The 14,368-nt window shown below is 41.8% G+C and overlaps 1 protein-coding gene across 1 annotated transcript in view; it reads left to right on the plus strand.

The window, feature by feature from the left end:
- LOC145442483 (multicopper oxidase CueO-like) overlaps positions 1–14,368 on the plus strand; it is a 38,734-nt gene that overhangs the window by 8,418 nt on the left and 15,948 nt on the right. Inside the window, exons 9-13 of the mRNA XM_080320402.1 lie at positions 769–914; positions 3,221–3,317; positions 3,396–3,519; positions 11,861–12,012; positions 12,112–12,217. Of these exons, the coding sequence (XP_080176528.1) occupies positions 769–914; positions 3,221–3,317; positions 3,396–3,519; positions 11,861–12,012; positions 12,112–12,217 (625 nt within the window). The remainder of the gene's footprint in view (positions 1–768; positions 915–3,220; positions 3,318–3,395; positions 3,520–11,860; positions 12,013–12,111; positions 12,218–14,368) is intronic.

Here is a 14,368-nt window from a genome sequence, read left to right on the forward strand (position 1 = left end):
ATATGGCAGGGGTCCCAAAATTTGGGCCTGTTTCAGGGGATCATGGGGTAAAAGTTCGAAAATCAACATCTCTATAAAAAAATATTTTAAAATTTAACAAAAAAAATAGCACGGTAACAAAAAAAATAGCACGGAAATAATCCACTTCTTGATATTGAATTGACTTTTTTGTTTTACAAAAGTAAATCGTACCCTAAGCCTAATGAAATTTTCATGCCATTTCCACCGCCTTTCCTGTCAACATATTGCTGTGGATGTCGGTTTTCCACAATGTTACTTCTGAGAACAAAGCAGTCAAGGGTCTTGGACATTCTACATGCCATGCGGCAGGCTCTTTCCACCACTAAACCAGCAATTAAGACATTGTCACATTAACTGAATATAACTAATATGTACTATTATTTTATTGTGTGTTGTATTTAAATCTTTTTATCCATCTAACCACCGGCTACACTGTATAAACCATTTTCATTAAAATAACGTTCCTTAATCTTTTCAAACCTTCGAAGAAATGAGGGACCATTGATTTTTCAAAACTACAACACGGCCCCTTGTTTGAATTTTGAAAATTCAATGGTTCCTCCTACGGTGTAAATAAAGTTGGGAACCCCGGCAACTGCGGAGGTAACTCGATAGGACTATTTGAGCAATTGATTGTAGCCGACTAAAATAAAATACCGTTTGATTTTTTACACATCTCGGATTTCATTTCACGCGCAGCGCAGGTCATGCTATTGCGATGATTAAATTGTACCCAATTGTACCCAGGAGTTGAATTTTCCGGAGAGGCTACCACCGCGACCTGGATACCTGGACGATTTGAGAAATGTTGTACCTGACCAGTACATTGCGGTGGAGATAGGAGGCAATGCTGCTTTGAACAGAGAGCATTGGAGTGGTCCAGAAAATTACAGGTGTAATGACCATTATACCATTACTTTTATTGACAGCATCATTTTGAGAATATATACGTATAATTGCATATGACCGGTGACCGCGAATATTTTGCCAATTAAACATATATGCATATTGTATATATATATCGAAGTTTTGGGTCACCACAACGGCATTCCTTCTCGGCCAAGGTCTTCTCGCTGCTGATCGTTCTGGCACACTTCTCGGAGTTGCATGTTTCATGGCCTATAACTTCATATGCCTTGGAGCGTCGTGGCGCAGCAATGGCCGACGCCGAAGTCTCCATTTCTATAAATTCTACGTATTTTCATGTGGGAAGGGTATCTCATAATCAGATAGTCGGCAATATTAAACCGCGCACCCAGCGCGAAAAAAATGTGACGTAACAAAATACTTTAATTTATGTTAATTCATGAAATAATTTTGGGCCCCTTCGAGCTCGCCCCCCCTCAATTGGGTAGTTTGTGGTGCGGCAGTTACGGTCCCGTTCCCCACTACCCAGCACTTCTGTCATCACAGAGCAGCTATTTGCTGGTTTGACTACACAAGACACACAACCACACCAGTACGCAAGACAATCGCCTACAACTGCAACATAAAACGTATTGTGAACCGATACCAGTAAAGCTCAAAATTTCGCGAAAGCGTTATTTCACGTCAAACTAGTCGTACTGGATGCGTTTGTGACGCCATGATTGGCCACCCAGAGTTACAAATGAGGTTTTGTGAACAACACACGCAATAGAATTTTCGATACATACATTCCAGAGCAGTTAACTGGTAACGGTAATTGCGCATGTGCCTCCATGAATATGTAGACTGTCCTGTACATAGTTTTGAACAAATGCGTCTATTCCCCACCAGAAACCATTGAATTCCCCAGCAGTGGGGAATTCCCCACCGTTTGGGAACCACAGTCCTATGACATTACAATTTTGCTGTTGTTCCGATTTACCCTTTGGTGCGGGTGACTTGTTCGTATTCAAGCTATAAGGAACGTGATGTGTAACTTATCGCAAAGGTTTTTCGGGCTTTGCGTGTCGCTACTAACTACTTTGGACCTATCGTACATTTTTAGCCAGCATGGCTATAATCAAAGACTATAATCAACAGTACGCACTGTTTTCATACAATCCAATTACAGCTGGCCTTGATCAAGGCCGAAACAGTACTACGTCAACCCCCTCCCCCCAAAAAAAATAGCTGATCCAGGAGAATGCTAATCATGCGATTAAAAACTACTGATCGGGACGCATTTTAGGCGGAGATAATAAAGTTAGCTGACCCGGAAGAATGCTAACCGTGTGATGATATACTGCTAATCGCGACGCATAAAGTTGGGAAAGGTTACGCGAGATGGTTAGTCGCGGTGTCCTGCGTTTTCAATCAAGTGACGCTATCTGTTGCATCATAATGAAAAAACGCGTTATAGGCCGTCAGTTGTCAATTTGTTGAAAGAAACAGCAGGCTGCTGATACTTACACTGCAATAGCTAGAATTATCATCATCTGGAAATGAAAGTCGTGTTCAATTCGTACGGTACCGTACAGCTAAGAAACGGATTATAGAATATTGATATCGCTCTGCAATGGCGGGTACATAATTCGTTGATTGTTTAGTGAAGCCATCACTTAGGAGCCAGTCGTCACGGTGATTATCGGAAATATTTGTGAGTAGGAATTGTACGCAGTGTACGCGGTTTTTCCCGGTTTGTTAAATCATGAGATTAACACTAACTTTATGCGCTGCGATCAACCGGTTTCCTTAATCCTGGGTTGATAAATCCTGACGAACGCGATAATCGATCTTATTGCTAATCCAACTTTATCATCTCCGCCCTTTAAAGTTCGTGTATGTTTTGGTGTAGTCGAGCGAAGCGCGATAAAAATTAATGCTCAGTATTGAATTTTCTCTATAATATTGATAATTTCATATATAGCTATTAAGTTTTCATCCACTCTCAACCCACGAGATCACAATTAGCAGTAGGGCTGAGGGTGGTTATGGGTTGAACGTCGGTCATCTATGCGCCTGTGTGGACTGGACAATGGACAATTGGTCATACATTGATGGTTTCGGCCAGGTCATTTCATTAATTCTCCATATTTTATATTGATATGCGGAATTATTTTGGGCCCTTCGAAATAATTTTTGGCCCACTTCGTATGAGCAAAAGCGTTAACCCTATGAGGCTAGCCTTTACTAATACACAACTAGGACTGTGTAATTTATTCATGGAGTCGCCTGTATTATATAAAAAGCCTTAACTTGCCAATAGTAAAATGATGATAATTTTTGTTTCAAGATTCAAAGTTGAGGTTGATTCTGTGGTCGAGGTTCAAATGACTAGCGCCGACTATGATTTTTCACATCCGATGCATTTCCACGTCAATCACATGCAAGTGAGAAAGATGCCATTTCATTTTCAGTATCAAAAGCAACCTTAATTTAGCTAATTTTTGCCGCATTTCTTGCAACAGGTTATAGGCTTTGAACCATACAATGGACCGGTGGCACTTTATAAGCTTACCAATCCAATTTGGGAATTCCGAGATATGGTAGACGGCGAGCCTTGCCATTACCAGCATAGCAACTATATTGAAGGTCAGTGTGAGAACATAAAACATGGGCTGTATTTTAGTCTTTTGCAAATAGGTTCCCATTACAACCCAAGGCTGGATATCTTACTATATAGGCAGACTTGGACAACTAGATAATTCTAGTTGTCTAATTTCACTAAATTAGAGTTAAAGGCCAGTAATCTAATTCTAAACTAATTTGCGAAGATTTTCCATGCTCTAATTCTAATTCTAATCTAATTTGTAAAATGTTCCTATGCTCTAATTATAATTCTAATCTGATTTGTTAAATGTTTCTATACCGTAATCTTAGTTCTAATATAATTTATTGTTTTCCTGAAAATGCATCTCTGTCCGCGGCATTTTGCGGAGAGTTAAACAAAGATATCCCTCCCGCGCAGGGAAATCTGGTGCCGATGCCACCATCGCATTACTTACACCGTACAGTCATAGTCATTATTGTGATAAATAATTGCCATCCTGGCTTGTAGCTTGTAGTCTGCAAACAGCATTCTAGTTTCGATCACAACAGCGAAGAATAGCAGCGAAGAAAAATAGTGTTAACACAGGCTTGTTCACTTCCATGGTCTCAACTACATCAAAACAAAAGACTCATTGATATATTAGAAGTATATTAGAAAATGAAATGGAAGGATATTTCTTTATATTATAAAAAAACTTATATATAGATTGTCTCTTTGATTTTGTTCCAGTTATCAGTTGCACACGTCTCATGTTACTCAAGTTATCATATATCTGCAAAACCTGTAATTTTAGCTGATCAATCATCACACATCGAAAAACGTCAGAATAAGATATGCTAGTACGAATATAATATTTCATACGATTCTACCTTATTCCGGACCGTATAATCGTATCTGACCATTAATATCCTGCAGTTGTTTTACTTTTTGACTTGACAAGCTTCATATCCCGAATTCACGAAGAATAAAAAGAACAACGGGGTCCCGTTGTGAATCTTGGTTAACATTACCAAATAGAAATTCACAGCTTCCTTTTAGAGTCGTGAATTATGAACACAAGTTGTCGAGGCGCCTGGCATTTCACGTGTTGTTCACTGTACAGTGTACAGTCCAGCATATACACACTGAGCTCAAGTATATTTTGCGATGCAATCAGGAGTAACATCTTTCATGGCGAAAATATGTGGCGACACTTCAGACCAGTGGTTCTCAACCGGGGGTCCGCGAAGCAATTTCAAGGAGTCTGCGAAATCGCCAAATTTGCAAAATGTGGAATAAACTATTTTCTATGTTTTTTACTAGAGAAACCACAAAGAAGTTTCGCTTCATATCTGCTAAAACTTAAGAACTCGCGTCAACAGAATGGCCGTCCGAGATGAAATATTCTACTGTGCTCTGTGCAAACTCATTTTAATCGACAAATTGCCAACAGCCTACTGTTACATACACGTTGCTGTTTCGAGATGTTTTGTTGGGATTTTGGATTAAATTCCCTTGCAAAAAAAAACATTTCCTCTGTGATATACATGAACGCTATAGCTTCAAGATGAGCTGCTACATAGACATGACTACGCTGGATAGTGGCGAGATAGCGGGTGCGGGGTCCGACCGAGGTCGACTTCCGAATTCCGATACCTAAGTGTTGGAGGTTTACCTAGGCTCCTCCTCGCCACCACATCCGCGTCAGCGGTGTCTTACAAAAGCCTAGAGGTAGGCCGTGCTATAAGTCGGCAGTTACGGAAAATAAAAAGAATATCGGCCTGGTGTAAATGACCATAGTAGTCGACAAACACCATGAATACCACAAACCAACCAACAACTACGCTGGACGTTATATTGGTGCCATGTATGTTTCGATCAGGCCCGGATATGTCGTCGGAAGCGTTACGCGTTATTATTACATTGATCACCACCTTTGTGGCAATTATTGGATTTTCGGCACTCGTTCATGTCAAATCGACGGTGCAAATTTTCGAGACACGGCACGTGTAGAGACACGTGTATTTCAAGAAAAGCAGCCACGGAATTCGCTTTGAAATAATTAACGTCTTCTCAATATCTACATAAATAGTAAATTTCAATAAAAGTTATTTTGTTGCTGTTTATCACTAGCCCACAGTTAATATTTGTGGTGACGGTTGCACAGTAATAGAGCTAAATTGGAGCTAAATCTTGGGGTCCGCGAGGGTCCGTGACGGCTCAAAGGGGGTCTGCGAAGACAAAAAGGCTGAGAACGACTGCTTTAGACCATTTCCACACAAAACCATGCGACTATTAATAGACTCGAATCCTCAATCTTATGATTCATATAAATCCGTCACCGCCACCACGTCGTTATCTCAACTTTGATTCGTTGGACAATGGACATGGACATGGACACGAAAACAACACCAAAGCAAATAACATTGGTATCACACTGCGCAAACATTGCCTATTTACTCGGTACTAAAAGCTAATGCATTTATGAAAAGTATGGCATGTCATAGTATGAATCCGCCTACTCAATATGGGAAAGCGGATTTATCTATAGGGCGTTGTTGTTGTTGTTCGTAGTATTCATGGTGTTTGTCGACGACTATGGTCATTTACACCAGGCCGATATACCTTATTTTTGATTCCGTATCTGCCGACTTGTAGCACAGCCCACTTCTAGGCTTTTTGTAAGACACCCAGTGGCGGCTCGTGACAATATCGGGTGGTGGGGCAAGGGCTGCGAGCGACTTTTATCAACATGACGTCACAATGGCGTTTTCCAACGTAAAAAAGTAACTTTAATATGATGGTCACACGAATTTCCCGACAACAGTGATTTTAACGTAGGTGCCGCGAGAGGTTTGCCGGTGAGCCGTGACTTGAAGTGTGGTAACAAATGTTTTATTCATTTTTTTTAATCAAAGGAATATTTTACATAATGTACGTGAACTAAGAATCGTCCCTATGCCACGAATCAATTATCAGGTCATCCTTTAGCATGCGTTATGATTTCATGGTAGAGTTAGAGATTACGCAAATCGATAGGCCGTCCGAAAGTGTTTCGTACACGATCCTGGTGTGTTACGACCACTGAGCTGGTGGTTACGAGTTACGACCAGGTGATAGGAAACCAAAGCGGAGGTACCCGGCGTACGATTGGATCAATGGACTGGACAATTTCTATCATCATCATCATTAGTTTATTAGCAATTTTATCAGTTCAATACACCACAAAAATGCGATACAATGAAAAGACAGGAATATGTCGAAGCGACAAGGAGTAGTCTTCTAGACCTTTAATTTTCGCTCTAAAGGCAACTGCGTAAACTAGCCTACGTACGGAGCAAAGATTCAATACGATTCATGTTCGCACTTGACTTGACCAGACTAATTCCAATGACTAGAACTCGAGAGATTGCGTAAGCCTAACTGCAAAGGTCAACGACTTCGGACACATACGCAATTGTTATCTCATAGATTGGGCCTGTCATATTGAATCCAGAACATCAATTTGAATGGTCTTTGAAGAACTAAGGACAGCAGCCTCGGAACTTCGGTCTCGGAACAACATAGTACAGTGGTTCCCAACGGGGGAGGAATTCCCCCCTTGGGGGGAATTTTGCAATTTTTAGGGAGGAATTCCACTTTAGAATTGTAACGGATTTTCTCAAATTGTTCATGTCCGAACTGTCATGTAGTCAACCAGTTATATTCGAACGTATGCTCCTTATGCCTGTTTTTTGTTTGCGGAAATTATGTTCCAATGCTATTTGAAATCTCTTTTTCACATACAAATCCCCCCCTTTTGTAAACTAGTTCAGATTTTCTGCAATCTTGTAGGCCAGTGACGGCCTCTCAATCAAATGTATATTAAGCGAGCAAATGTCCTGCCGAATCTATCACAACAAGGCCTCTAGTGAAAATATATATTTTATATTTTCAAGTCAACATTTTCAGAGAGTGACAAAATATTCCAACGTCATCGATTCAAGTCAAAGAGATTGCTAGCCTTGCTTTATTTTTAGTGAACAGCAACCTGATGGAAAAAAAGACATGTCAAACTCGGTGCAATGTTGCCAAAACGTAGTGGATGTCCTAAATTTCAATGAGCTCCAGCAGGGAGTCTGATCACGTGTACGTTATACATCAATGCTGTAACCAAGTCACGAGGCTCCGAGTCACAAATCAATCTCACTTTCATGATTTTGACTAGAGTCAATTCGAATCACTTTCAATTCACCATTGATCAAGTCCGAGTCCAAGTCTCTGAGCTCAGGGTAGAGTCCGAGTCATGGTATTATGACTCGAGTCCGATTCCAAGTCACACTCAAGTCAACACTGATTGGTGATATTGAATGATTTGGATTTGTGATGTGCTAATTTTCCTCACTTTGAGCAGTTTCTTGTCGCATTGTCAAGTACCAAGATCACTAGACGAAATTCCGATAGGGTGGTCACTTTACTGTTCTTCGAAATTATAATGAAATGGCGGCCTTGACCGTCTTATAGTCTCGATTCATATGGCTTGGTTTGAGTCATGCGCAATGACTCGAGTCCAAGTCGAGTCAATACCCAGATTGTCTCGAGTCGAGTCGAGTCATGTCCGCATTTTGAGAAAATGACTTGAGTCAAGTCGAGTCATCAGAAAATGGTGACCCGAGTCAGACTCGAGTTTGGTCAACCCTGCCATATGTGAAAGTACCAATATTATTGGCCAAATGCATACGCAAGCTTGAGAAAAAAATCGCATGACCAGTAAACTTATGCATACTGATTTTTCACGGCAATTGTTTTAGCGATTGGTGCATGGTAAGCCGAAAACACAAATGGAAGTGTGGGGGTCTGTTGAGTCAAGCCTTCCACAATTTGTTTGATTGGGACCAAGACCATTGTTTTTAGAGGTCTGCAAAGTGTTATTACAGCACTGCTAGAAACAATCACTCGGTACTTATTCTCTCAGTCAACAGGTGTTTGCGCCGTAAAAACGATCATTTTTAATCATCGGGCAGATTTATCCTAAGGGGGGAATTTTGGCTTAAATTTCGGCCAAGGGAGGCACGAGATGAAAAAGGTTGGGAACCACTGACATAGTACATTTTGGCCTTGAAACTGGAGATTGTGACGCAACACATACGGCTTACTGTCTGCTGCCAAATCGCCGTTGGAAAATATATTAATCAATAAATACATGAATGAAAGCCGTAAACTTAGCATACTGTTACATGAAATCATCGAGAAGTAGCATTCGCAATCTCATAACCCATTCCGGCATGGTACACTGTCAAAATGAATACAAACAGACGAACACCGAACTTTGAGTAAAATAGATCGAGGAATAGGCTGATCGAATGATCAGCTGTTAGCCGACATCGAAAATGAAATAGCTATCGCATTTGACAGGGGATTGTAAGCAAATGGTTTGAAGGCCACAATTTCACAGTGAAATGCACATTGGCGAACATAAAATTATGTGAATATTTGAATGCAAACCGAGTATCTTAGTTAGCTGTTTCATGCGATCATCGAGATATACCATTGGAAATATCATCACCGATCTCGTTATGGAACGCAGACTAGATTACCACAGACAGACACCGGCTTTTCCGTGAGATCCGCAATGATATAGGTAGGCTAAGTATCAGATCAGCGCGCATCTCTACCATACTCGACCTCGAAAACGAAATAACTGCCTCAATCATTGAGCGTCAACTTTAAGACTTGGCACCGCGTTCGATACTAAAATCAAGACATACCGTGCAAAAGCTCACGACAGATCTAGGTATGGAACATCGTTAAAATCAATAGAGACCAATAACGGCTTTTGCGTAAATCTGTTAGCGATAAATGAAGAGTCAGCTCTCACTCGACTTTGGAAACGAAATTACCACCCACATAGTTCAGTGACAAACTTAAAACTTATTACAGCGGTCGATACTAACATTAAGACTTACTGTGCCAAATATCATGACCGATCTCGGTATGGAACATCGTCAAAATCAATGGAGACCAATACCGGCTTTTGAGTAAAATCTGTTTGCTGTACAATGTACATGATAGATCAGCACACACTAAACTTCGGAAACGAAATTACCACCCTTATCTTTGAGTAGCAAGCCTGAAACTTGGAGCAGTGCCAAATACTACCTTCACGACATATCGTACCAAGTTTCAAGAATTATCATGGTGCGAAACACCGTCAAAATCGACATATACCAGCAAAGGTCGAGTCAACGCATATCACGGTAACCGAGTTCAGATATAGATACGATTGTTACATCACACCTTAAGGGCGACAGGCATAGTTGCCCCACTTGCTCGGCCATTTTACGAATAGGAGAGAGTAAATCACCGTTTCTTTATTGTGCGCGGCTTTGAGAGAATAGATAGTGAAAGCTTGTTATGAGCGCTACCGGGGCAAGCCCCGGCTAGGCATTCACAAAGCGAAAACACAGAAGAGAATTCGATTTTCGCAGAGACTTCGCTATGTATGGGCATTTGCTAGCGAAAGCACAAGAATAATGCGGGTTTCGCCGTGATCTCGGTATATACTGATTGCTGTGCGTCTATAAATGGTTAAATTGTTATTGAACAGAATTTTAGGTGGGGCAATGCCCCAGTTGCCCTATAGGACGAGCCGCCACTGAGACACCGCTTAGGAATTCTGGAGTCGACCTCGGTCGGACTCGAACCCACAACCCATTGGTGTTGCAGCTGTGGAATCCACGGTGTGGATCATACCACTAAGCTACCTCGCCACTATCGATAGGTCGTAGCTGTCAGCGTTACGACCATGTAACGGATTTACGGTCACATTTCACCGCGTTGCGAAACACTTCTTCTAAACGAGTGCAAGTACAGATTATGACTTTGGCTATTATAGTATGATATTTAGCAGCAGTGGCTAGTTTGACGTGGCAATCAACTTGCTTTTAAAGCTTTCCATCACTTTAGATTCACAAGTCATATCAATAGCATTGCATACAACGTGGGCCTATGTAAAGTATTATACTGGGGGTAAACGGGGCCAAAGACTAGCTTCTTTCCACTCCCTTTAGCAAGAAAATGGCTGTCAGCATTTACTTCCAATGCAGAGGTATTTTGTGGCCCGCCCGCGCTCTGGTGTTGCTCGGAATGGAGAATGCATGATTGTTTGTTTATACCAGTGGTTCTTGACCTTTTCTCCTCCAGCGCCCCTTTCAAAAATCTCGTGCTCCAGCCCCCCCCCCCAACTCATAGTGTGATGACTTTAATAAAGACAATGGGTAAGAGGGAGGGCCGTAACAGCACTCCATCAGCCCCCCTAAAGAAACGATTGTCTTGCGCACCCATAGCGTGATATACCAAACTTCTGAGGGCTTCTCCCCCAAGGACCCCGTCGCAGTGATTTCGATGGTCAACAAAGTTTGTGTGGCCTGGTCGACCTAGGCACCAAAATTTTCTATAATGCATGAATCAATAGGTGGTAATTGCATATATATGTCGCTATAAATTTTTTATCCTTTCAGCCCCGTAATTAGATTCACCAGCAGCGACGAATGAGCTCTTGTATTGGAAAATGAAGGCCACGTAATTAATAATTGAACATATGCGGGCATTCCGGGATTTGACATGTTTTGTGGAATGTTAATTTACTCAGAATACTCATCAAGGAAATTCCTACTACCACATCATCTACTGCGAAGCCATTTTTTTCAGCGCCCCCCATATCGCCCACTTGAGCCCAGTGCTTCCCATATCGCCCCTGAGCGTTTCCGCCCTGAGCGTTTCCGCCCCCTTCGACATCGCCACCGCCCCTTGGGGGGGGGGGGCGCTGGAGGCAAAGTTAAGAACCACTGGTTTATATTTTGTAATCATTACTCACAATGGATTTCGCGACCTCCAGAATCGTTTACGCTCCTCATTTTATGATAGGGTTGCCATATTTTGGAATCGCGAAAGGAGGACACTTTTTCAAAATTTTTAGACTTAGAATACTGGAGTGAAATCCGGAAAAATGGTGAATTTTCCACGAAATTGTGGTTGGTTGACTAAGAAAAAGGTCAACTTTTCGGCTCAACTCCAAAAATACAGTTTGTCTTTCACACTTTACGTTGTTAGGCTAAAAAAAGGTTGTCACTTTCGTTCGAACCACGAATTTTCTATTTAGCGTCATTTATGCCCATTTTCCTCGAATCTTTCCACTATCTTAGCTCTAAAAGCTGTAAAGGAGGACGAATTGTCAAAAAGGAGGACATTTAGGCGTCATCTGAGGACATTTTCATACACCTGAAAGAAGAGGGCAAATTATGAGCTATTGGAAAGAAACAATAAGGCATCATAATTTCATTTGAGAGAGTCCACTGTCATCTCTCGGTTAGGGTTAGGGTTATGGTTAGATTTGGCTCTAACAGAGGTACTGTATTTCGTAAGGTGCTACGGCTAAGGAATTCAACATCACTGACCCGCTCAAGTTTCAAGGTCATTACAGTAGATGGAAGGAAGGTCATGCCGATTCCTTGGCATATCCAGAAACTGGACAGTGGATGGATACTATACATTCGCCGGCACTGTCCAATATAACGGTAAGAATGTGTCACGAGTATAGCCGTTTACGGTACACCGTTTTGACAGTGTGATATAGGCCTACAATATAACTGATAACGTTAATCATGATTTTCCAGTTGCGGATCAAGATGGACAGTTACACGGGACCTTTGCATATACATTGTCATAATCCTTTGGATGCTGATTGGGGAATGGCAATAGTCATTGACATCGTCGAGAAGGGTAAGTAATTAGGAAATATTAATCTGGAAGATGAAGAACCGGGATTTTACCTTTGACGTAAATTGCTATGTGCTAGCAACTGTGGCCATAAATACAGATGAAGGCATATACCAGGGGTTCTGAACCCGCGGCCCACGACGTCTTTCATTATGAACGCAATCGCTGCTGGCACACTATTGTTATGGAAGACCGATGTGTCATGTTTGTCGAAGAACAGTTGTTGTGACGAAGCGTAGAAGCTTAAAATGATACCACGATAGTTTCTTCTGGAGTTATACATATCGTCTGATCTTAGGTAAAACGGTGATAGTAGGTGTCAAGCCAAGCAATCCATATTTCGAGGCATTGTTAAAATTGCCGACGACGTTACAGACGCATTGTTCAAAATTGCTTAGAATATCGCTAAACCCAAGAATCTGCTAGAGAAGGTGTGACTTCAATAAAACTTCAAGGTACTGTGCGAATATTCGCTGTTTCTATAACTTAGCAGCAAGGCCAGCGCAACATCACCTGACAAATTTCGAAACTACAGTTGTCTGATTCAACCGTTACCAGAAGAGTAACAGCAGTCTCAGTCGATCTTTTATCGCATGTTCTGAAAGACGTTGCAACGTAGACTGCTTCAGCCTCTAGCGTTGGACGAATCCACCGACTTCATACACATTGCATAGCTAATTATGCAGGTGCGTTTCATCAGATTGGACATGGGCATATTTCCAGAGGAAATGCTGATGGGGCAAACGTGCGAAGGGGACCAGTGAAAAAATCAACTTGGCAAAGCTTACTTCTGTAACTGTTGGTGTAAGGCTCCAGCCATGGAAGGAAATGAGATGGGTTGGGTTGATTGGTTTGCTCAGAAATGACCCCGCACACCAGACTTCTTCTCGTATCACTGAGAGCTCAAAGTGATAATGGCCTCTGTAACGAATAAAGGAATAAGTTACCGTAATTTTATACTTGCTCGCTCACGCATTGAAACAGAGAGTTTGATTCTCTGGTGGAAGGGTTTGAAGGTGCATATAACGACTTGCAACGAATGCTATGCGCGATCCATGAAGGGATTTACTTGCGCAGGTGAAAGATAGATATTCTCAAAAAAACAGCAACTGCAAACTTACGAAAGCTGTCCAGTGTCCAGTGTCCATTAATGCTTTTGAATGCATAAAAATGTACTAAATTTCCGTATAAGACTGGTAAATAAGCTACAGTAGCCCACAAATACATGATGATAATGTTATGCGGCCCACGGCGTCTTTTGCTTTTACAATGCGGCCCGTTATACGAAAGAAGTTGAGAACCCCTGGCATATACAGTTCGAATACAACTGAACATCCGACTATAGTACTATTTTCATCTGTTTTCTATCATGGCTACTGTTTTAGCTACAGAAATTGGTTTTGTACAATTATCTCCCGGTCTATACCCTGATCGCACAAGGATATCCCCAGCGATACATAAACTTCGCCATATTTTACATATATATTTTCTCAAAATAAACTTTCTACTTCGACCTGCTCCCAGCCTTGCGGCTGTTCTCAATTCGATGAAAGCTGTTCTAACCCTAATAACCAGACGTTGCACCAGTACATAAGTATATTTTTTCGCCTGTTCTATACTCACGTCAGTAGTTATATAGATCGCTCGCGAACTAGCGTGGGGTTCTTATGGGTGCGCTGGTGATGTGCCTGGAAACTCGTGTTGGTGATGGTACCCTTTTGACCCCCCCCTTCCGCTCGTGATGTGCCATGTGTTCTTATGGGATATCTGGTGATGGTACCCTTTCGGGTATAGGCTGCGTCGGTGATGTGCCATGAAAACTCGTGTTGGTGATGGTACCCTTTCAGACCCCCTATCGCTCGTGATGTGCCAATGGTTCTTATGGGATCTCTGGTGATGTGTCATTGGTTCTTATGGGATCTCTGGTGATGTGCCATTGGTTCTTATGGGATCTCTGGTGATGTGCCGTTGTTTCTTATGGTATCTCTGGTGATGTGCCATGTGTTCTTATGGGATCTCTGGTGATGGTACCCTTTCGGGTATAGGCTGCGTCGGTGATGTGCCATGAAAACTCGTGTTGGTGATGGTACCCTTTCAGACCCCCTATCGCTCGTGATGTGCCAATGGTTCTTATGGGATCTCTGGTGATGTATC

Source organism: Botryllus schlosseri, chromosome 7 (assembly GCF_051294905.1).
Source record: "Botryllus schlosseri isolate E-star chromosome 7, Bs_hap1, whole genome shotgun sequence".
Taxonomy (NCBI): domain Eukaryota; kingdom Metazoa; phylum Chordata; class Ascidiacea; order Stolidobranchia; family Styelidae; genus Botryllus; species Botryllus schlosseri.